The 23,078-nt window shown below is 34.6% G+C and overlaps 7 protein-coding genes across 7 annotated transcripts; 4 read left to right on the top strand and 3 right to left on the bottom strand.

Moving 5' to 3' along the window:
- The first annotated feature begins 47 nt into the window (after positions 1–47).
- Positions 48–1,958, top strand: MONOS_4856 (ribokinase). Its single transcript, XM_067874957.1, has 5 exons — positions 48–537; positions 636–899; positions 973–1,193; positions 1,315–1,406; positions 1,522–1,958. Exons 1-5 carry the CDS (start codon positions 112–114, stop codon positions 1,707–1,709), a joined length of 1,191 nt encoding a protein of 396 aa, XP_067729525.1. The 5' UTR covers positions 48–111; the 3' UTR covers positions 1,710–1,958.
- A 289-nt stretch (positions 1,959–2,247) lies between these two features.
- On the bottom strand, positions 2,248–3,094 carry MONOS_4857 (putative nuclear autoantigen fo 14 kDa). The gene is made up of 6 exons (XM_067874958.1): positions 3,025–3,094; positions 2,895–2,975; positions 2,760–2,841; positions 2,691–2,702; positions 2,606–2,631; positions 2,248–2,540 (listed from the first exon to the last, which is right to left on the bottom strand). Exons 1-6 carry the CDS (start codon positions 3,073–3,075, stop codon positions 2,457–2,459), a joined length of 336 nt encoding a protein of 111 aa, XP_067729524.1. The 5' UTR covers positions 3,076–3,094; the 3' UTR covers positions 2,248–2,456.
- Positions 3,095–3,393: 299 nt separating this feature from the next.
- On the bottom strand, positions 3,394–4,479 carry MONOS_4858 (putative cysteine-rich protein 2). The gene is made up of 4 exons (XM_067874959.1): positions 4,405–4,479; positions 4,322–4,358; positions 4,192–4,273; positions 3,394–4,122 (listed from the first exon to the last, which is right to left on the bottom strand). The coding sequence occupies exons 1-4, from the start codon at positions 4,445–4,447 to the stop codon at positions 3,583–3,585; spliced, it is 702 nt and encodes a 233-aa protein (XP_067729523.1). The 5' UTR covers positions 4,448–4,479; the 3' UTR covers positions 3,394–3,582.
- Positions 4,480–7,936: 3,457 nt separating this feature from the next.
- MONOS_4859 (uncharacterized protein) lies at positions 7,937–8,937 on the top strand. Its single transcript, XM_067874960.1, has 4 exons — positions 7,937–8,080; positions 8,156–8,284; positions 8,343–8,414; positions 8,465–8,937. Exons 1-4 carry the CDS (start codon positions 7,957–7,959, stop codon positions 8,554–8,556), a joined length of 417 nt encoding a protein of 138 aa, XP_067729522.1. The 5' UTR covers positions 7,937–7,956; the 3' UTR covers positions 8,557–8,937.
- A 450-nt stretch (positions 8,938–9,387) lies between these two features.
- Positions 9,388–14,906, top strand: MONOS_4860 (uncharacterized protein; the record flags this gene model as incomplete). The annotated part of the gene is made up of 3 exons (XM_067874962.1): positions 9,388–9,660; positions 9,723–9,818; positions 9,894–14,906. The coding sequence occupies 3 exons, from the start codon at positions 9,388–9,390 to the stop codon at positions 14,904–14,906; spliced, it is 5,382 nt and encodes a 1,793-aa protein (XP_067729521.1).
- Positions 14,907–15,865: 959 nt separating this feature from the next.
- MONOS_4861 (putative Protein tyrosine and serine/threonine kinase) lies at positions 15,866–22,024 on the bottom strand (the record flags this gene model as incomplete). Its single annotated transcript, XM_067874963.1, has 1 exon — positions 15,866–22,024. The coding sequence occupies one exon, from the start codon at positions 22,022–22,024 to the stop codon at positions 15,866–15,868; it is 6,159 nt and encodes a 2,052-aa protein (XP_067729520.1).
- Positions 22,025–22,127: 103 nt separating this feature from the next.
- On the top strand, positions 22,128–22,928 carry MONOS_4862 (uncharacterized protein; the record flags this gene model as incomplete). Its single annotated transcript, XM_067874964.1, has 1 exon — positions 22,128–22,928. One exon carries the CDS (start codon positions 22,128–22,130, stop codon positions 22,926–22,928), a length of 801 nt encoding a protein of 266 aa, XP_067729519.1.
- Between the last annotated feature and the right edge of the window lie 150 nt (positions 22,929–23,078).

The following is a 23,078-nucleotide window of genomic DNA, read 5'->3' as shown; positions in this document are numbered from 1 at the left end:
AATTGTATTTTTAGCAAGGGATGGTCTGATCAATTAGGTATTTTTTTAATTCCTTTTTAACAGTTCAAAAAGATTTAAATATCAAAAGGAAAATATTATCAGATTGTAATCATGTCTGAAGAAAAAAGTGTTCAAAAATACCCGGATATTGTTGTTGTTGGAGCTTCAAATATGGATTTGATTGCAAATGTTCCAAGACTTCCTCTTATTGGAGAAACTTTGCATGGGTCAAGCTTTTCCACAGGATTCGGCGGTAAAGGAGCAAATCAAGCTGCTGCCGCAGCGAAATTGGGAGCAAAGTCAATGTTTATAGGAAAAGTTGGTGAAGATTTCTTTGGAAAAGGAATGATTGAAAATTTAAAATCGTTGGACATAGACACCACATATTTCCAAAGCACATCAAAAGCATCAAGTGGGGTTGCTCCAATTTTTGTGGATGAAGATGGAAGAAATGCAATTGTAATTGTGAATGGAGCAAATGATCTAATAACACGTGAAGATATTCTGTCTGCAGAACATATTATTGCGCATTCAAAGGTATTTTCAATTTAGCTTCGAAGCGCTTGTGTAATTTTTAAAAAATAATTGAATGTTATTTCTTTTTGTTGCACCTTTATCACGCCAAACTTTGAAAGATCATGATCGTTCAACTTGAAATACCAATAGAAATATCTCAATTCGCGCTTGAAATTGCAGAAAAGCATGGATTGGTGACAATACTCAATCCAGCACCTGTTCCAGCAGGAAATGCAACTTGTACACCAGAATGTAAAGTGGAATCTCCAATTCCTTTTGGTTTAATAAATGCAACAAGCATTGTTGTTCCAAATGAAATTGAAGCATTGGCAATGTGCGGATTTAATACTACAAAAGAAATCACTATTAAAGGAGAAGCAAAGGTATTTATTTGTACAATTTTTTGTAATTAATTTTTTTTATCTGAATCTTTATCCATATTGTTAACATCAATAGGAAAATGAAGTTTCAGTCGCTGAACTTCATTCCAAGCTTCATCTGCTTTCAAAAGAGGCTTCTTCCGCCTCATCGTCGTCAAAGCCAGCAAGCACAGGTAAGCCTTTTTTGAAGATGTCTCTTGTCACTTTGGGAAGTATGGGTGCTTCATTTGCCCTGGGAGATGAAGAAAGCGGTGGGTGCAGTCAGCCAATATATGTTTCGTGCCCTAAAGTCGAAAAGTGTGAATGAGTTACTGCTTGTTATGTATTTATTTTATGAAATTTTTGATATACCAATTATTTCTAACTTCATATTCATGTTCAAAAATTGATCACCGATGAATCAAAAATAATAACACAGAGTTGTCGATACATCCGGAGCAGGTGATTGTTTTATCGGAGCATTTGCGTATTTTCTTTCAACGATACTTAATCAAAATCACAAGGATGGAGGTTTGAATCAATAATTTTTTTTTCCTATGAAAAAGGCGTTGCTTTCTTTTTAATCTCATTTCGTTCTGTGCTTGCAAATGAAATTTTTCTTATTGATTACATTTTCTATTTAAAGAAACATATTATCAGACATTCTGCCAACTCCTCAAAAATCCTTCTCTCCTCTCTTTGTGTGTGCAAGGTGGAGTTATCATTTCCACAAATTCTGTCACTCATCCAGGAACACAAAAATCATACCCAACCGCAGAAGTCGTAAAGTCATTATCTCTTTTGCCTCCTCCTCTTCTTGAGTTGCTCAAATAACTACAATTGTTGAACTTGAAAAAGTAAAATATATTTTTATTTTAATCAGTTCTGTTGAAATATTAATTATTTTCATCTTCATAATTGTTTATGTTGGTTTGTATGTAAATGTTCTTGGTTTTTGTGAAAATAACTTGTCCAATTCATGTCCATTGTGCAATTATATAATGTGTAAAATTCTGCCTGTTATCAGTCTTTTTGAATTTTCTTTGTTAATATTATTTTGGAACAAAGAAAAGAGGTCTATAACTTATTTGGTTTTTTGAAATAACATGATCAAGTTATTATTTTGTTTGACTTCTCCAAATTGCAGTAATCTAAACTTATTCATGCATGAATTTACTGAAATTGCGAAATAACTTCAGATTCTGTTTTGGGTTTTTCAAAAATCTTAATCTTCAATGAATTTCTGTTTTTAAATATGTGCATTTTCTGAATTTAACAAGAATTTGCTCGTCTTTTCACAACTTATGAGCGAACACTTCATCTATTCATTTCATTTAAACTGAATTTTTTTTTTGACAGATAAAAAAGTTGAAGGTTTGTGAATTTTTTTTTCAAAAATGTTATGCTGAAGGCATTCACGACAAGTAACAAGAAAATGCATTCTTATTCAAATTAAATATAATGAAATAAAAAAAGCTTTCTTGAACCAGAAAAAATTATAACAGTTAGTTATCATAAAATACTTGATAGAATGGTGAAATATTAAGATCGGTGATGGATGATTTGATAGGAAATGATAGCTTATTGTGCCTCAGATTTTTTTGCGAGAAGTTCAGTGCTTTCTCGTTTAAGAACAGAAACCAACATTTTTGAAGATTCAAGAATCTAGTTTTCCAATAATAATCATAATCATAATAAACAATCATTGCTCTATTTAAAAAATGAAATACCTTTGCGTATGCAGTTTCAGTTTCAGCTTTGATTTTAAAAATACAAAAAAGAATTGATAAAAGATTAAAATTTAAAAGCAAATACCAATTGTTTTATCTATTTGTTTGTCATATCAAATTAATTTAATAAAGTGAATGATTAATGTTTTCAAACCGAATTCTGCCTTTGAAGCTTTCTTTTTTGTTAGTGAATCACTCAAACGTGCTAATCTCTCCGTCAGAACTCGAATATCAAACTAATATCAAGGTCATTGAATAAAAAGAAAACAAAAAATAAGTTATTTCACACATTAATTTTATTTCGCTCTTCTTCCTCTTTTTGAATAGATTTTTCAAGTTCATCTCTTTGATGATAAAATTCTTCTAAGCACTAATTAATCTTTATTTTAAACAAAAGGAAGAAACCAATAAAAAAATACCGACGAAAGTTCAGCATCATATTGCTGTAATGTTTGTGGTTGTGAAGACATATAAATTTAAAAAAATTGATTGATCGAATGTTACATTCTTTGAATTGAACAAAATATTTTTTTCTTTTTGATAAATGAATGATCACTTAGAGAAAATATGATTTTTTTTTGATTATAATTATTATTATGACTTGTGAAATTTCGAAATTCTCACTGAAATTTGTTGTGATCAATAGATGTGATTGTTTGTTGCATGAAGTATTTCGGAGTATTTGAGATTTGAAATTGTGTAAATGAAATGTTTTTATGTTTTTCTTTGTATCTGAACTTTTATGTTGAAGAATATTCAATCTTTTTTGTTTTGAAAATTGAAAAATGTTGGAATAAGTCCTTAAGATTATTCAGGGGGAAAAATGAACTGAAAATTTAAACACAATCGAATGAGAATAATATGCTTGCAAATATTATTAAATGATGCTATCAAATTCGAAATACAAATTACAATTTGTTTCTGAGTGCAACAAAAATTATTTTTTTTTTCATTTGATTCATGTACTTATTTTTGCATTAGTCAGCATATGAGGTCAAATTCGCTCCACCGCCGTATCCTGCAATTCGAAAATATTGATTGTGACATTTTTCGCAATAAGGCTCGTTGTCATGTTCAATCTGTCGACCTAATGCTAAAGTTGTTCCGCACTTTACACATTTAAAACAAAGGCGATGATACTTCTTTCCAAGTGCAGAAAGTGCCTCCGCAGGATATACTGTTTTTTTGCAAGTTGGGCATTTATCTGGTCCAGCTGCCAGACCAGCCAATGTTGTTGGCTTGGGGGATGTTTTTGGTTTCGGGGCAGGTGAAGGTGGTGTTGAAGGAGTTGATGAACTTTTTGGGCAAGGTGATAACGAGTCAGAAGGTTTCGATGATAATGATGATGATGGAGAAGAAGAAGTTGAAGGACTTGATTCAACAGAAGAGCTGTTAGGAGTTGAAGAATTTACAGGTGGACCACAGCGATCAACTTCAGCTTTCACTGCAGGTTGATCTGCATAAGATGTCCTTCCTCGTCCAACTCCAGGTCCACCAAATAGTTTTGAATAGCAATTCTAATATAAGGATTTGAAAATGTTTGAAATAAAATGGACAATTCATCCTTCTAATAATTTTTCTCAAACGTTGCAGAATGGCTCCCCTCCATGTTCAACAATTTCGCTTGTTATTAAGATTTTCTGACAATTTTTGCAAGTTAAGCATCGTCTAATTCAAATGAAAAATGAATTCAAAATAAAAAAACATATTGCAAACCTATGCCAATGTTTTCCCAAGCCAAGAATCCATTCAGCTGGTTTAACATATATTATATATCAAATAACAAGAAAATTTTCTACCTTGGTATACTCTTTTACTGCATTTTGGACATATTTCACTCATTAAAAAAAAACTCTTCTTTTATTTATTATTATGGCTTATTCTTTTCTTTGAAATATTTGTTTTCAAAAATGTTATTAAATAACAAACACCAAATACAAAAAACAAATGGATGTTGGAAACCTGAGTGACGCACAGTTATTTTTGTTGTCACGAACGTCAGTGATTTCTGTTCACGTCAGTAATTTTTTTTTTTTTTTTTTTTTTTTTTTTTTTTTTTTTTTTTTGTTACAGACGAGGCTTCAAGTGATTTGTCATGTCACAAAGGTGTAGAAAAAATAATAAAATATGGAATAAAATATTATGAGAAAAAAGATTAATCATTAATAAAAATAATCGAAATTTTGTGTCTTAATATATAGAAATTACCTAATCCAAATATTTGTGACTCGAATTATCATTTCGGAAAATATTGATTGAAGAATTTTTCTCATTTCTATTTGTAATTCGTCTGAATTAGAAATGCTTTTGCCTTTCTAACTCTGCTTAATGAAACCGAAAAGGAAAAAATGTTATGGTGTAACATCATGGAAGAATGGCAGATGTGGGAAAATATTCAAGTGATTCTCTTCTGCAAAATTCTTTGAGACAAAAGCAGTGTTAGGACGAGTAGTTTCAAAATGAATGAAAAATTCCACTCGTGAAACAAAAGATATCTTACGCGGTTTTTGTATATGAATTTTTTAAATGTTTTACCAAAATATTCAGAATTTATATAAAATTTTTCTGGTTGAAAGTTGGAAAAAACAACACATGAACCGAAAGGAAAATTATGAACATGAATTTCTTATTAGAAAATGTGTAATTCGCAATAGTGGATGCTTCAGACTTCGCTTTTCTTAATTCGTTATCCGAATTATATCTTTTATTGAAAAATGATTCGTCTCCAACAAAAAATCCTTCTTCATTCCTTTTTTTCAAACTGATCAATTTTTCAACCAACTGAAAGCCAATTTTCACATGCATTTTTTTTTTAATGTCTAAATTTTTTTGAAAAGTTCCTTTTGTTTAATTTTCATATAGAACAAAAATTTCCTATATCGATCAAATTTCTGTTTTCACTCACGAAACTTCATTAAAATGGAAACAGAGCCCAATCAACATAATTATTTCCCTTTGTGAAAAGTTACGTGAGTTGGAACTGTTATTTGATAAAAATATGAAATTTTTATTTTATTTGAAAAATAAACAAAAGGAACTTTTCAAAATAATTTAGACATGAAGAAATTTTAATTTATTATTTATATTTATTTTCTCATTTTTAATAATATATTCAAGAAAAAATGTGGATTACCAAGTATTTCATGTTATCTCACAGATATATAACTTTCTATTCAAAATTGATCTTTTGGAGTATTTTTTTATTGAATATTTTTTTGTAAATAATTGGTCACTGTCTGATTGTTGGAAAGTGATTTTAATATTTTCTTTTTTTGATATGGGTGATCATTTTTGAAAGAAAATTATTTCATTCATAATTTTCGGTACAAAAATTTGTATTGAATATCAGTAAACAAACACTGAAAAGTGAACAGGCTTGTCTAAGAAATGTTTTTAATTGCAAAAGCCAAAAGTTTTGTTTTTGAAACTGGAATAATGATTTTCTCATTTGAATTCAAAATCATTTGTCAGTGACAAACAAACTTCGAAAAACCAACAACTAGAAAAAAGATATGATTTCAAAAATAATCACCCATATTCCAAAAAAGGATAAAATATTGAATCTTTTTTGATGTGATTTATCAATTGACATGAAAAATTCCACTTTTTTATGAAAATAAAATCTTCATGATAGAAATCGGATAGTTTTCAAACGAATTCATCTCATATTTTATGATTTTAACTATTTCATTGAAATAAGTTATTTGTGTTGCAACTTATTTAGATGAACGACAAAAACAAATAAAGTTTTCCAAATATTCATAAATATATATTATTATATGAGATAAACATTTGAATTCAACACCTTGAATTAGTGCAATCAATTAATCTTTAATGAAAAGTCCAAAATGAAACAAGAGAATACGAAATCTTGTGATAATTGTTTGATTTCAAGGATGAATTTTTTTTCTGAGAAAGTGGAAATTTTCATGTCAATTGATATGTCACATCAAAAGAGATACAATATTTTATCCTTTTAAAAAATATGGGTGATTATTTTTGAAATCACAACTTTTTTCGGTGTGTTGATTTTTCAAACGTTGTTTTTCATTGGGAAGAGACTTTGTGTTTGAATTGTTGAATTATCACAACTGCTATCAAAACAAATGTTTAAGCTCAAATAAAGATACAAATTCCTTTAAAAAAAGCTTTTTCACTTTTCAGGATTCTTTTGTTGATTTTCAAGTGAAGTTTTCGAACCGAAATGTTTGTTTAAAAAATATGATTTCAAAAATAATCACCCATATCAAAAAAAGAAAACATTTAAATAACTTTCCAACAATCAGACAGTGATCAATTTTTCACAAAAATTATTTTGCTCAACAACACTTAAATTCATTAAATTTGAATACAGATATCGCTAGAAATACAGGACATCGGACAAAATACCGGACAAGATCGATTTCTCAATAACTACAAGAGGAATAATTTCGAAAATTTTCATCAAAAAATATCTCATCAATACAAACTCATTCGTGCTCAGAAAAAAAATAACTGGGTGATTATTTTTGAAATCATATTTTTTCATTCATAATTTTCGGTTTATAAATTTCCCTTAAATATTAATAAATGAACACAAAAAAAAGTGAAATGGTAAGTCTAAGACAAACTTCATCTTTATTTTAACAAAAACATTTGCTTTTGACACAATGATAATAGTTTTTGCATTTGAATTCAAAATCTCCTCCCAACTTCAAACAATCATTGAATCATCAACACATAGAAAAAAGTTATAATTTCAAAAATAATCACCCAACTTTTTAATTTCGGAGAAACTCATAATCCAACTTCTCCGAGATTTTAAAAAAATTCTTCTCTGAGCACAAATGATGCTATTTTGAAAGTTTTGTTTATCAAAAAAGTTTGTATTGATGATATTTATTTTGAGGAAAATTATCAGAATTATTCCTATTGCCGTTGTTGTGAAATCGATCTTGTCAGGTATTTTATGCGATTTCCTGTATTTTATGCGATATCTGTAATATGTTTTTCAAATTTGAATTATTTATGGTGTTTCTGTGTCATTACATAACAAAAACTAATTCTGAAGTTAGTGCAATAAGTTGAAATGATAACCAAAAGATTTTTTTTGATATTTATGATAACATAAAAAATTAAATCTGAATATCAAAATGTCATTGTTTGAATATTTTCCAAAGAAAAAATAATTTTTTTTTTATTTATGAAAGATGAATATTTTTATCAATGTTTAAAAAAAATTGGATTCTTATTAAAAAACATTGTTATTTACACAGTATTTATAAAGTTAAGAATTATGTAAGAGTTATGTCATAATTTATTTATTTTTTCATTATCTATTTAAGGGACGAAGCATTATTTGTATTAAAGATATGAGCGAAGCACAAGAAATTCCAAAAAGCACAATTGTAACTGAAATTGATAAAAAACAAGCAGCTGAAACACTGCAAAAAGAACTTTTGCATAGAGAAGATAAAGCTGATTTAGTCGGCAGAAGTTTGAAAATTTGATGCATTTTCATTGCTAATTAATGTAACAACATTTTATTTTCCGTAAATTTTTCAATTTTAGACATTTTGAAAGATCATGTTGCACCTCAATTTGCTGCTCAAGCAGAACTTCTTAAAATTGAGAAAATAAAGAAAGATCTTGCATCAGGACTGAAAGATCGTTCTGATAAGGACGAACTCCTTGAAAAAGGTTTTTTTAACAAACAATCAAAGAAAGAATATTTTTTAATAATTTCCTTTAAATTTAGGTATTCTGCATGGAACTGGACCTGCTGATCAACAAGCTAAGGCTGATACACTCAAAATGAAGATGACACAAGGTTCATAAAATATTAATTAAAGAATATGTTAACAGTGTTTTTTTAAATAGATCAACTTAAAAGAAACTTGGAGAAACGTCCTGCTCCAGACAAACTTGCTGAAAAAGGAGTTGATGTTGCATCTGAAGAAAAGAAGGAGTAAAGCCGAATCAGTTTTTGCAAATGGCTTTATTACTTCAGAAAATACAATTCGTTTTAACCTCTTTATTCTTTCACATACTTTTATTTAGAATTTTTTTAGGTTATGTGATTTTTCGAATGATTTGTTCGCTTTGTGTTTATTGTTATTAAGTAATTATAATTTTTATTTTATTTTGAACATCCTTTTTGGGCAATGTGGAAATTTAACCCTTGCTTGCCGTTTAATCGAAGCCCAAAATAACAACTTGTAATTCAAAATGCATTTTGCTTTTACAAATACAGTAAATTTGCAAATGTTTTTGCTCCACTGCAGATTTGAACTATAAGTGATATTTTTTTGCGCTTGTTTATTGAAAACTATAATTCTCAGAAGCTTTTTGAATAATTTTGCTATTTTTTTATTAAAAAAGAAAAACATTTTGGAACATCAGATTTAAATGAATGTTTCATGGAAAGGAGGATTAAATTCATATGACATAATAGGGTTTTCCTGAACATCAACCGAAAATTTTAACTAAATGTTTTTATCTTCACTTGAACTTCTTGACGCATTTTGAGTTATTTTCATGCTTCATGTTAACAAATATCATATTATTATTACAACAATAAAGTGCACGCAAGCTTATTGGCTTTCTTCAATTTTGACTCTTTCTTTAAGGATTTTTTCGTTGTTTAATTTTTTATCTTGATATATAATATTTTTTTGAAAATGGAAAACCAAAGTCGAAAATTTGACAAAATGACAAATATGTCAAGACAACAATAAAGCAAAAAACAATACGAAAAAAGAAAAAATGAAAAAGTAATAAAAAAATATTTTGTCAAAATCATTATGTCCGATGAAGTAGAATTGCAGAGTGGTCCTTCTATTAAAATGGATGAACTACAAAAACAATTTAGACTTCAATTCGAAGAATGTATTCAAAAAATGAAAGAACTTGACATTATTCAACCTGAAATATCTTCTCGAACAATTGAGCTCTGCAGTCAAAGCAAAAATCTAACGTCCACTTCTGAATGCGTTAGAAATGAAATTTCAGAGATTCGACGCCAGTCGTCGAAGACTCTTTCATCAATATTACCTCTTTATCAATTGAGAACAAACGTTTGCTTACTAATGAATAATGCAAAAATTTCTTTATTGTTAATCATTAATTGCTTTGTAAGCTTTCAAATTCAGTTGGAATCGTTCTTCAGTTTAAAAGATGGAAAGAACTTTGTCAATCTTTTGAAATAGCCTTTCTTTCAAATGATTATACAAAGGTAATATCTTTTCCTCTAATTTTAGTTTAAGGTTATCATGGATTTCATTTACTTTTTTTATTAAAATTAACACAGATAGCTAAATGTCTTCTCGAAATTGCACAGACTCACATTTTATTGACTCAAGTTCCATCATTCACAAACTCACATAAATCCCAAACGACTTCAAAGCATCTTCCAATTCAAATGAAAGATAAAGCTCCCAGTGAAAAATTGACTAACTTTTTATTTCGACTTGATGGAAAGATGAAAGCAAAAGTGAATGATGCAGTTACTGCATACATGAATTTCATTCAGTATCAACTATCAAAAACAAGTGTTTCTTCGAAACCTGTGTTGACTGAATTGAGAGATTTGACACAGCTGTATTTGCTTCTTGGACGAGGAGACATTATTATTCGGGTCATTGGTGCATGCGCCAACAATGGGATTCTTGGAATGTGGAAGAGCGAAATTGGAAAGAGCGAAAGACGGTGGATACTGAAAAAAGAAAAGGAAGAAGAGAAAGAAGTTAATTACAAAGATACCAGTGTCTTTTCTAGAGAAAAGCTTATGATTACTTTGAATGAAGACAGCCAAAGAGGCGGAACAGACCAGATTGGAACGCAAACAAACAATTTGATTCGAATGACCAGACTCAGAAACAGACATTCTCAAAAAGAGAACGACGCCTCAGCGATGCATAAAGAAGGACAGAAGTTCAGTCCTGTTTCATGCACATTAGTTAGCATTTGCGGACATCGCGCTTCACCTTTGAGTGCTGACTTGCCTTTGCCTGCTTCCTCTTCTGTCTCTTTTTGTCTTCCACAGTGTCCATCCAACTTCCTTCTTTGTCTGACTTCGTGCTTCGATTCCTTGAAGCCAACGTTGGAGTATCTCAACTCCCTTTTTGCGACTCTTCTTCCTCCTCAGCTAAGTCAGCTGATTACTCCAATGCCATCTTCATCCACTTCACTTTCCGCTTCATCAGATTTTCATTGCAGTACAAATGGAACGATGCCACTGTGCCTGCCATTGCGCTGCCTTCTTGTCATTCTTTCTTCTCTCACACCGTCTCCTTCTCAGCTCCTGCTGGACGTCACTGCAAGCGCTTATTCTTCTGCTTTAACACCAGCATTTTCACTGCCTTCTGCTCTTTTCCAGCGAATTGTAAATCTTTTAACAACAGCGTCATCTTCTTCCGCGTCTTCACTTTCCCCTTCATCATCTTCTTTGCAATCACGGCTTTATTCAGCCTCTTCAACTGCAGACAACATACAAATAATTTCAAGCTTCATTCCTTTTGCTTCTGCCTTATCTTCTTCACCGTCTTCTGTTGACAGCTCTCAAATGACACTGTCACGCGACATCCTTCTTTGCCCTGTTCAGCTTTTGCACTTGGCGCTACATCTACTTTTGGATTATTCTCTTTCTCTTTCCTCTGCTTTTGAATCATCATCATCGTCATCATCATCCACTTCTTCTTCTTTAACTTCTTCTTCTTCTTCTTCTTCTTCTTCTCTTTCTTCAGGTGATGCACTTCACAGAACCAGTTCTGACGATCATCACATCGCTTCGCCTTTCTCGACAGCCGCATTTCTTCCGTCGCCTTCGTCTTCTCCAACATTTGATGCTCCGACTTCTTCAGCTAATTCTGATTCACATGAATTGCAGTCAAAACAACCAGGAGAGAAACAACAAACCATTCAGAAAGCCATTGTCCTGCTTTATTTTGTGCTCCACTCGCTTTATCCTCTCATTGCCCTGCCAGCGCTTCATCAACAGTATCTTCTAAGCTCTCTTCGCTCTTCTCTGCCAACAGGAGCATTTTTTGTGAATGTTGTAGCTCCTTCGATGCTTCCTTCCTTCGCTGACACTTTCATGTCTCTTATTTTTTCATCCCTCGCACAGAGTGAAAAGCTCTACAAAGCCGTCGATTCTGCGATCAAAGCATGTTTAACAACAAAATCCGATTCGACACAGAGGCCTATTTCATCTGCAAGTGCTTCTTCACTGATTACTTTTTCGCCCACTGCTGAGGATGATGCTTCATCTTCTTCATCGCCTTTCTCCAAATTTGATTGGAGAAATCAGAATTCAGCTGAATGCGATGACAGCGATGAGGCGATTGCTGTTCCACCTGATTTTGTTTCTGAGATAGTTCAGTCAGCAGAAGCAGACGAGGGACTGAAGAAGATTGTTTTGAAGCAGCTTTGCTCGCCTTCTTCTGCTATGAATGAGAAGGAAATCGAATCATCATTATCATCTCCTGCTTCTTCTGCAATGCACATGGAATCAGCTTCTTCTTCAATATCTCCATCTACTTCTTCGCTCTCTCCCTCTCTCTCATTTCTTCTTTACCATTTCTCCCAGTACGATCGAGTTATTGCATACCATTTTCTTCCTATTTTGTTTTCTTCGTTAGTCGCTTTTGCAAAGTCACTTGGATTTGCGCTATCAACTTCTGCATCTGATTCTTCTTTGCTGTCTGAACCTCTCTCGCAGCAAAGGCAAGCATCCAATCACAAACCCAGATGGATTGCAGCAGAGCCTGCATCTGCTGCGTCTCCAGCGACTTCTGGAAAGAATGGCATTCAGCTGTCTATCGAAATGGCACAGTGTCTGTTTCGCGTTTATCACCAAATTAATCTTTTTGAGAAGCAGATGTGGAAGTGGTTGGTTGAATGGAAAGAGAAAGATGGCATGCCCATTTCTTGCAATGAAAAGATGTCTAACACTTGTCCAATATCTCAAACATTGTCATCACCATCATCATCCACTCCTTCATTAACAGACTCAAATGGAAACAACTTTCATTTCAATAAAATACAATGCGTTTCACTCGCTCCCCTCAGTATGTTTTCTTTATCTCCTCCAACACAAGCCAATCACTCTGCATCCTTCGACCATCTTTTTTCATTTACTTCTTCCTTCTATTCTTCACAATCCATAAATTCTTCTAACTTCTCTCAAAGCACACTTTCTTTGCCTTTCTCAGTGTCATCTTCTGCTCAGTCAACATCACAATCAGCATCCACATCACCTTTAACTCAACAGCTTTCATCTACCATCCGCTCTCTACCACTCACCGAAGATAACCAAATAGACACATCTTTCTCGTTTTCCATGTTCACAAATCATTTAATGCTTCTATCTCCATCGCTTTCTTCATACTCTTTAGGCTCTTCTTCTTCAAGTTTGCCTGAGAATGTTGTTAAGACTCTATCACTTCTTCCCCATGCGCACGACCCCTGCGAATCTCCAGTTGTTCTTCACGATTCATTTGGCTATTCAGTTGATCTTCTTCCTTCTCTTTCTTTTTCTCTTGTTGTTCAATGCTGCACTCAGCAGATCAGTCAATATTTGGCATCTCCTCAATTGATTAGCAGCTGGTGCGGAAGAGAGAAGGAAAGAGAGACAGAACTTGGAGAAGCACTAAGCCGAAAAGAAAGTACAAAGAGACGTATTAGAGAAATGAAAGAAGAAATCGCAAGAATAAGGATGAAGAAAGAGGCAGAAGAAGAGGAATATAATGATGAAGATGACAATTACGATAGAATTAAAACATCCCCTGAATCGCTTTCGATACAGAGTGTGTTTAGCTCATTTGAATGTACTCCTTCTTTTATCGGCATATCATCATCATCATCAAACCCTCTATCGGCATCTTCTTTAAGCTCCTCAAATACCACGCAGTCCTCGTCTTCTAGCACACGCATTACTTTTCCTTCAAGAGCCTTTTCTTTGATCGCTGAGCACTTGTATTACCTTCCAACTCAACTCGGCGAATACTTGAAATCAGATGAAAACGATATTCAATCACCGGATAACTTTCAAAGTCTGGAGAAAGAACAGGAAGGCATTTCAAAGGATCAAATAAGCGATGCAAATGAAAAGGGATCCAAAGGGCTAACAGACAACGTTGTTCAAAAAGATGTCATTGAATCAGATATCACAAAGCTGCTTGAAGAGTTGAGTGATGATAAAACTGAAATGACACCTGATCAACGAACAGATGTTGTAAATTACTTTGCAGCATCTGGAATACAATTACACCCTGCTTTAAGTTCATTACACAAAACATCACATTTCTCTCTTGAACAATCACAGATTATTCAAGCTGTATGTTGTGAATGTGCGGACATTGTTATTTCAATGGCCAGAAAGCATATTGAAGAAACACTCTTGGATAATTTGTATGTGGCTGAGGTGGTTGAGAGGGTTGATTTTAAATCAAGAAGAGAAGATTTAAGTGAGACTAAGGAGAAAACAATAGAAATTGCCAATGAAAAACGAGAAGAAAGTGATGTGAATAATGAAGAAGCTAGAGAGGGTCACAAAGAAAAGAGCTTTTATGAGTATAGCAATGGTTCAAAAGAGAAAACTGAAGAAGAATCTAATTCAACATGGAGAGATAGATTTGATGTAATCATTCATCCTTTACGATCATTGCTTCATAATCGAATGCAAGCAAATCGTTGGACATCAGGTTTGTTGCAACAAGACCCAATTTGCGACTCAAAAAGAAAAATTGAGACAAACAAAAAGGAGGATGCATATTTCTCAATGAGAGATGCTTTTGAAGATGAGAATGAAGAGAGGATCAGAAACGAAGGACTTGAACAGTTGAATGAAAAAGATACTTCTTCTACTCTTTTGGTTCTTTCTGAAGCTGAAAGGCTTCTTGATTCCCTGTCCGACATTATCGTGCACCAGCAAATATCTTCATCATCCTTACTTCCTCTTCCACTTTTTAATGTTATTCATCATGCATCTCCTGATGCTGAAGAAACAAAGTTGAGCAATGCTTCTATTGCAACAGAAGCTGGGCTTTCGCAGCTTCAGTTTGATCTTTCTTTTCTCCGTCAAATCTTAGCTACGCTATTACCATCATCTTCCACAGCAACTTATTTAATGAAGCTTTCGTCTTCGATTTATTTCATTCAATCGTTATCCAAATGGCTTAAAGGATCATGGACAGTTTCAGCTTCTTTTGCTGAAAGAGAACAAGAAAGCATTGAAGAATTATTAGTACAAAACTTACAAAAAGTTGAGGGCTCGTATGTATCTTCGCAGTCATATAACCTCGATAAATTTGTCATTTCTTGAATGTCCTGACACAGCTCATGGTATGCACGTCTTCTCATCCATTTTTAGTTTAACTACAGATGATACATTTTCTTTTAAAAGAAATATCGTTAAAAAAAACACAGGCACGATTTTCTATCATGACGCTTTATGATTTGTCATTTCTTTTTTTCTTTTCTTTTCTTTTCTTTTCTTTTTATTGTAAAAGTAATTTTATCTCAAAATAAAATGAGCAAAAATTTAATCTTGACGCTTTTTCAGATCTTGAAAATGAATAATATAAATTATCGAAAAATGGTAATTTTTGAAGAAATGAAAATCAGTATAAACATCTGCAACAAGGTTTCTTTATTTTTATCCCCCATGTATTGAAGGCTTTTCACACTGGTTCTTTTCTCGAGAATCAACACATTATTCTTTCAATGTCAAAGTAGTTACTTGTATTTAGCATTGTCCATGATAACAAACAAACATCCATTCCTTTCTTTTCCTTTTTCTTTTCTATAGAATATTTTATCCAACGTTTGACTCTGACAGAAATGAAAGTCTTCGAATAAATAAAAATGGAAATGTGTCTGTTGTAAGTTCATTAACGGATTGCACTCTTTAGTCGAGCTTTTTTCAAAAAATAACATAAACTTCTATTTTTATTTGTTTTGAGGTTCAAATAGAGAATTATGAAGCATTTTAACTGCTATTGAAATAAAATTTGTGAGTGTAAAAATATCATCAAGACTTATTTTTTGTCCCAAAATTTCCATCTTAAAATTGTGATTAAAAAGTTATCAAAAACTCTCTTCATGAAAACAAGTCTCAAAACTCGCTTGCTCGATTAGTCTCCATCCTGTCACAAGTCCATTTCCAAATCCAACGAATCTAATTTCAACCATGATCAAAACAGGTGTAAAAATACTCTAACAACTTTCATTATTTCCCAAACATCATTCTTGCACGGATGGCATTTCTTTTGCATTTATCACTCATTCCTCATTAAACATGCCTTTCATCAGATTCACTTCCATTTCCCCTTCCTTTTCACATTCTTTGCTCTCGATGTTTTCTTCATGTTCTTCACTGCTTTCCTCAAGAATGATTGCATCTGTCATCGTCGCAACAAATGTTCTACTTGGAAACAGTCCAATCAGCTCTTTTTTCAGCTCGGCAAGAGTCGGTCTTTTCGATGCCTCTGAAGACAGACACGCATCCATCACATTCTTCAATCCACTCTCTTCAATCCCCCTCTTATCCGGCTTCTCTCCATCAACAATCTTCTGCCCCGCCACTTCCCCTTCGTATTCTCCAAACGGGATCTCCAGCGTCAAACACTCCCACAGCATCATCCCAATCGAGAACACCACCGACTTTTCTGTTGCTCCCATCTTGCTCTTCATCATCAGCTCTGGCGCCTTCCATCTTAAACACTCCTTCCACTTCTCCTCCTCATCTTCAAATGCTGATGATGGAAGAGAATCCTCCTTCTCCTCCTCATTATCATCGCTGGCAGATGTCACAATCGTGGTTGATGAGGTTGAGGATGAATCTGAATCATCAGATGAAGAGGAGCAGTCGGAGTGGAGCGCAATGCAGATCACCATGTGTTCTGACAAAAGCACAATGTGCGGACTCAGGTCTCGCAAAGAGGGAAGTTCGTCTTCCTCATCTTCAAGCGAGTGCAAAGCTCCATTCGCCACCCAGAACAGCATCTGCGCTCCCGTCACCTCTCTCTCCTTCAATGTGCCAATCGCCAGGTCTTTCTTTTCATTCCTCCCATGAAGCAACATGAACAGCGAATCTCTCAGATCCACAATCAGTTTTTCAAAAGGCGATGAGCAAGCCATTGCATCAACCAGATTCGACATGGATGAGGTAGTTGGGCACAGATCTTCCCCACGAATAAATGTGGTTTCAGTGTCTGTGGATAAAACTGATGGTGATGGTGAACTCTTCCTTGTTTCTTCATCACCTTCTTCCATTTTCTCCAATTCCCATTCTCCATTTTTATCCGAGTCTTGTTCAAGAATGTATTCAGTTGAGCCATTCTCAGCCAGAAGATATTCCGAAGACTCAGAATGCCCCAAGCTTTTCTCATACACCCTCTTCTTTATCCTCTCTTCATTCTTCTTCTCCGATTCTCTCTCTGCTCTCCTCCACTGCTCCTCAGGTGATATTTCCATCGTCACCATCTCAAATGCCTTCGGATCTTTTCTGATGTTATCGTTCGCAATCTCCTTGTATTTCCTAATTTCTTCTTTTCCTTTCCTCCATCGAATGGCGAGAACAACAAATCCTATCAGAAATATAAAAAGAACAAATAAAATAATAGCGATCACAACCCACAATGAACTTGTTTTGTTGTCTCCTTTCACAATGCTTCCATCTCCATTCGATTCAGATACAGTTGCATTTTTCAGAATAAATGAATCGGTTGAAGAAAGAGCATTTGAATTCCCAAATAAAATCTGAACCATTACTTCGATTTCATTTCCACAACTGCTGATGAGATCTTTTGCCACACTTCCTTCAACTTTTCTTTCTGACAAGAATCCATTTGAATCAAAATCATATTGTTCAATCTCTTTCTCTTCTCCCTTTCTCTTCACGACTGAGAATGACAGATTGCATGGAACAAGAAGCAATCCTTTGAATGTCAACTTCATTCTTTCTGTCTCTTCCTTTGCTTCTACATTCTCCAGCACAGGAATGAAGAATGATGAATCCCTCTCAGAAACAATCCCTTCAAAACCGCACCCTTCATTCAGAATCCAAAGAGATGTATTTCTCTCCAATCCATCTCCCCCTTTCAAACTCATCACATTCAATGTTCCAGCATCTGAACAGATGATATTTCTTCTCAATGATGGATATCCTTCAATTGAGGGATTATTGTTCTCAAATCTTCCATCATTAACAGTCATTTCCCCTCCAATCATTGTTATTCCTCCTTCTGATGAATTCGAGATTGTTGTATCTTTCATCAAAACAGAACTTTTCACAACATCCACAAGAGAACATTCCCATCTGCACATCTCTTCTTCCGAATTCAAATATTGTTCGTTTCTTTCCTTTGAACTCACATCAAAAACGCAACTGTACATTTTCACATCCAAACAATCCTCCAATTTCATCATTTTCCCTTTTGCTTTGTTTGAATAGATTCCACCTATTGTGCAATTTGCCAATTGAATTGTCTTTTTCAATGACAGGCACGATATTAATGATTCTTCATTTCCTTCGGCTGTGATATTTTCTGTACTGAAATCCTTAATTGTTAATTGTCCACATTCATTAATATCTATCAGAGAAATTTTAATTGTTGAATTGTAAATCATTAATGAATCAATTGATGATGGAAGTGATGATGAAAGATATAATGCTGATTCATAAAGAATGAGATTTGACATTGAGCATCCATCAAGTTGCAATTCTCCTTTTCTCATATTAATAATGTGTAATGAAATGTTTGCAAATTCAGCATTAACACTTTCCATTGGTTGTTTTGAAGAAAAAGAACAATTCATAATTTCAAGAATCCCTTCTTCTGGTGACATCAGTGATTCATGTTGAGAAATGAAATTCGAATCAAACACAAAAATCACCCTCACCAACGAGACTGTTTCTCTTGTTGAAATCAAAGAATCCTTTGTTTTTTCAATTCTTGATTTCACTTCAACTTCACACAAGCCTCGACTCTTCGAACTCAAACTCATCTCCTCCAGATTTATCTCTTCACAAATCACACTCTCTTCAACAATGAACATCTGACTAATAAAATCTGAAGTCAGATGAATCAGTCCATGATCAATTGAAAAACATGGAAGTGTGTTTGTTCCACATTTTCTGCTATTTGTTCCATTCACACTGCTCACAATAATGGTGTCACTTTGATGGATCGTAATAAATCCAATCAGGTCAATGTCATATGTGTAATCGCATTCATCTCTTCCATATATCGCATTAATTCGTGAATAATGATTCTCTCGAAGATCAAACTGAAATTGACTTTCATTGATCTGTGATGAGATGTTGTAACATTCGATGAAAATATCATTCCCCACTCTTGCTGTGTTTGAACTGAATTTCATTCCCACAAATGTGAAATTCAAAAATGTTCTTTCCTTTGCTGCCAAATATACTCCTCCTCCTCTTCCCGTGTTGTTGTTGCAACTGTCATGAGTGATTGCTGATTCAATCATCTTCATCGATCCAGATGTACCCAATGTGAAAAATATTGATCCTCCTTTTTCACTCAATTCTGCTTTGTCTTCTGTGATGTTGCTCTCATTCACAACCAAACAAATCTTATTCTCGCTCATTGATTCCAAAATACTTGCTCCATTGTCACTTCTCTTCACTCCTGAATATGATGATTTCTCAATCTCAATATTTACACATTCTTCATTTTCTCCTTCATAATTCTTCAATCCTGGCTCAGATTTCTTGATTGATAAAATACATCCTCTGCTTTCATTTAACGAACCCATTCGAACATTCAAGAAATGGCAAGTTATTCCAGCATCATGAATGACAAAAATATTGTTTCCAACATTGCACGATTCCATCGACAAAACATTCACTTCCACACTTCCTCCAATCGCATCCACAAATACACAATCAAATCCATTGTTCACTCCTGCCTCTGAATGGAAAGAGCATTCACTTATCATCAATTCTCCATTTTTGTTTGAAATAATTGTTTTGGCTGAGTTGTCAAATCCAGACGACAATTGCAGTTGGATATTTGTCAATTCAAGATGAATATAATTTTCCATGAAATATTCCAGTTGATTTCCAATTGCCTTTTCAACATTCAATATTGCTTTCGTATTCTCTTCTCCCATAAATGATGCTTTTTTGATCTGATAATTGGACATGTTGAATGAATCTCGAATTGTAGATGATCCTTCAATTTGAATTGTTTTCATTCTAGTCCCTATTTCCATGTTTTCCATCCCTTTCCACATTGTGAAGCATGGTTCTTCTTCACTTCCACATCTTGCAACATCAAATCCATTCGATGAGATGAATATCTCAGTTGAGCTATATGGAACAAGGAACATGAACAAATCCTTGTCCGTATGAAAGTCATCACTCCCCTTAAACAGTGTTTCATCATTTATCATTGATGAATAATCGAAGGCAAATGACTCATTTGTCACAGAAGTATTAAAATCCTTTCCAAAAATAAACACATTCTTTCCAATGGCTGCATTGTTGTTTGCAAACGAGACGTTTTCTAAAAGAAATGGCTTCTCATTCAAACAATTTTCACAATCCAAATACAAAAATCCTCCTTTTCCATTGTTTGATGAAAGTGAACAAGATGACACATTTGTTGATTTGATCTCCAGTTTTTCATCTCCTTGCAATGTCACATTTGCAACACCTCCTTCACCACTTCCAGTGTTCACAATGTTTGAAAAGTTGTTGTTTTCAAGCAAAACAGAAGAACGCATAACCAATGGTGATTTGGCAAATGAACAATCTGCCAAAATGCATCCCTTCAATGTGCAACTTCCAGTGGTTGTTGTTATCAACGAGTATTGAATGGCCGTTGATGATTGGACCACAAATAAACAGTTTTCGAGTTGGAGAATCCTACTCGATGAGATCAATGAATCCATATTTGGATCAAATTGATTTGGAATCTGCAACATCAAAGATAACAAGCTGAGTGATACTGTTGATGAAATAACAGATGTTGATGATTCAGAATCCCCATTGATTTTTTCATAAAATTGAACAGGCTTGTGTTTAATGACATCTCCTTCATTCACACACCCATCAATCACAAGTGCATTTGTGAATGAATAAATATCTTCAATTGTCCCTTCATCTTTCACTTTCACTTTCCTTTCTCCTTCTGTTTCACTTCTGTCAATGTGGTCAATTCCACTTTTCATTGATTGACATGGGAAATTTTCATTTCCACACCCAAATGTGTCATGCCCACCAGTCGACACAGATACGACTAACCATTTCAAAGAAACAATAAACACTCGAAGATCCATTTTCTCATAAGTCCCATCTTCCCCAACAAATGCATTCCCATCCTCCTCGTAATCTGTGTTAACAATTGCAAAACGCTCTGTATTCACAGTGTTCACCAGATTGCTGCTCTTCACAAACATATTCTTCCCAACTGTTGCTGAGCATCCAGAAAACGATATCGATGAAAGCTGAAATGCTTCTCCATTTGAACTGCAATCCAGATAAATCCCTCCTCCTTTTCCTCCATTGTTCTCATTCTCACAAACACATCCAGTAAATGAACTCTCTTGAATTGTAATATATCCTCCTTCGCTCAACAATATTTTCAGTGCTCCTCCTTCTTTGCTCTTTTCTGATAAAGCCCCGTTAATTGTACTTCCATTCATAACCATCCCAACTCCAACACTCTTTCCAAACACTGATGCCTTTTCATCTACTATTGCTGTGCTATCAATCTCCAATCTTTCTAGTGTGCAATTTAACAGTTTCACTTTGTATTCCTGTTCATTCACATTTGATGAGGAAAGCGAAAATGAAAATAACGACCCTGCTGATTTCACATCTGAAATCGTGACAAAATCCAGTTCAATCATCTTCCCTGTCGATTTGATCAAGAAAAATCCTATCGTGTTTTCCTTTCCTCCCTTCACACTCATCTCACAGTTCTTCATGTGCAACTCTCCATTTTGAGTGCTTGACTCGATCACTTCAGAGACTGTTCTGCTAAAACTCGATGGAACAACAATCTTAATGAACTTCATTTCTGTTAGCGATGATGATTTCAGAATACATTCTTCTTCAGATCCACTCACTTCTGTTTGACACTCTATCTCCACAATTGTCTCGGTTTTCGCCTTTACACACAATCCACTCACATTCAAACATCCTGTCACAGTCGATTTTGAACACAAAACAATTTCTTGTTTAATATTCTGCGTTCTCTTCAAATGCTCCATTCCATAATTAACATTCAAACATGGCGCCTTCTCCAATCCACAATACACCTCTTCGACTCCATATATTCCATCGACAAATATTGTATCATCAAAGAATCCATCGAGAAATATGAATAAATCGACATCCCAATCACCGAAAGCTTCTGTTCTATCATGTCCAACAACCGAGTTGTCTTTTTGACTGATACTTCCCATGAAGTCGAACAACGGTTCCTTTACAGAAGCGACAAGGGACTCACACACAAAATACACATCTCTTCCGATACTGGCCTTGTTGGCAGAAAACACGATATTGGTGATGGAAAAGGTTGTGGATGACACTTGTGAATCATCGTTGTACTCGATCATGAGAGCACCGCCTCTTCCTCCAGAACTTGTATCATCGCTCACAGAGCAGGTGGAGAAGGTGGAATCACTCACAGAAAACGAGTTGGCAGAGGCAGATGAGGCGAATGAGATGCATCCGCCATTGGTGGCAGTCTGTTGGCTTTGTGGAACTGAGTCGATGTTGGTGATGGTGCAGTTGGTAATGGAAAGTGAAAGGGCAGGGGAGGAGGTTGAGGAGAGGACACAGCTGGTGGGGGTGGCTGTGGAGGTGACGTGGGTGATGTTGGAGGAGTTGAGGGCAAGGGGAGCGGTGAGGGAGGTGAGGTGGAAGATGCTTTGGCTTTTGAGGGAGAGTTTTGTGATTGCTGTGTGGTTGAAGGCGAGGGAGCCAGCAGTGAGGAAGAAGAGGGGCGTGGTGATTGATGATGAAGATGTGGTTGTTCCAGTGATGGTGGTTGTGTTGAGGTTGAGGGAAGGGGAGTTATCGGAGAGGTGGAAGAGGATGGGGGTGATGGGATTTGAGGAGTTGTGGGCGATGGCGAGGGCAGAGACTGTGAGGGAGCCCTGGGTCTGTTGGAAGAGGGCAGAAGTGGCAGATGGATCTGGTGAAGAAATTGTTGATGGGGATGAAAATGAGGAAAGAGATGATGTTGAATGTGATGACTGCGAATATGAGTTTGATGGTTGGGGAATGCCACTGGAGGCGATAGTGGTGGCAGTTGTGCCATTTCCAGTGATTTTAGTGTCAACTGTGCTGAAAGTGAGTGTTTGAATGGGAACAAATATTGAGGTGAGGAGGGTGAGGGAGGCGTCTTGGAGGAGGGAAATGAAGCCGTTGAGGGCATACTCAATGGTGGCGCATGGGGTCTGTTGGGGTCTGCCACAGGCATCAGCATCAGTTCCATTGCTGGCAACGATTTTG

Source organism: Monocercomonoides exilis, assembly GCF_001643675.1.
Source record: "Monocercomonoides exilis strain PA203 chromosome Unknown scaffold16-1735695, whole genome shotgun sequence".
Lineage (NCBI taxonomy): Eukaryota > Preaxostyla > Oxymonadida > Polymastigidae > Monocercomonoides > Monocercomonoides exilis.
Note: the sequence above shows the minus strand (reverse complement) of the source record. Positions and strands in the feature narration are given on the sequence as shown.

What these genes read in the sequence shown, in the direction of transcription:
- MONOS_4858 (XM_067874959.1), bottom strand. Translation starts at nt 4,447, where the DNA reads ATGAGTGAAATATGTCCAAAATGCAGTAAAAGAGTATACCAAG. An exon ending in CAGTAAAAGAGTATACCAAG is followed by an intron (nt 4,359 to 4,404) that starts GTAGAAAATTTT and finishes ATGTTAAACCAG; the next exon opens with CTGAATGGATTCTTGGCTTG. An exon ending in GAGGGGAGCCATTCTGCAAC is followed by an intron (nt 4,123 to 4,191) that starts GTTTGAGAAAAA and finishes TCCTTATATTAG; the next exon opens with AATTGCTATTCAAAACTATT.
- MONOS_4859 (XM_067874960.1), top strand. Translation starts at nt 7,957, where the DNA reads ATGAGCGAAGCACAAGAAATTCCAAAAAGCACAATTGTAACTGAAATT. An exon ending in GGACGAACTCCTTGAAAAAG is followed by an intron (nt 8,285 to 8,342) that starts GTTTTTTTAACA and finishes CTTTAAATTTAG; the next exon opens with GTATTCTGCATGGAACTGGA. An exon ending in CAAAATGAAGATGACACAAG is followed by an intron (nt 8,415 to 8,464) that starts GTTCATAAAATA and finishes TTTTTTAAATAG; the next exon opens with ATCAACTTAAAAGAAACTTG.
- MONOS_4856 (XM_067874957.1), top strand. Translation starts at nt 112, where the DNA reads ATGTCTGAAGAAAAAAGTGTTCAAAAATACCCGGATATTGTTGTTGTT. An exon ending in TCGTGCCCTAAAGTCGAAAA is followed by an intron (nt 1,194 to 1,314) that starts GTGTGAATGAGT and finishes ATAATAACACAG; the next exon opens with AGTTGTCGATACATCCGGAG. An exon ending in TCAAAATCACAAGGATGGAG is followed by an intron (nt 1,407 to 1,521) that starts GTTTGAATCAAT and finishes TTCTATTTAAAG; the next exon opens with AAACATATTATCAGACATTC.
- MONOS_4857 (XM_067874958.1), bottom strand. Translation starts at nt 3,075, where the DNA reads ATGTCTTCACAACCACAAACATTACAGCAATATGATGCTGAACTTTCG. An exon ending in ATGATGCTGAACTTTCGTCG is followed by an intron (nt 2,976 to 3,024) that starts GTATTTTTTTAT and finishes AAGATTAATTAG; the next exon opens with TGCTTAGAAGAATTTTATCA. An exon ending in AAGAGCGAAATAAAATTAAT is followed by an intron (nt 2,842 to 2,894) that starts GTGTGAAATAAC and finishes CCTTGATATTAG; the next exon opens with TTTGATATTCGAGTTCTGAC.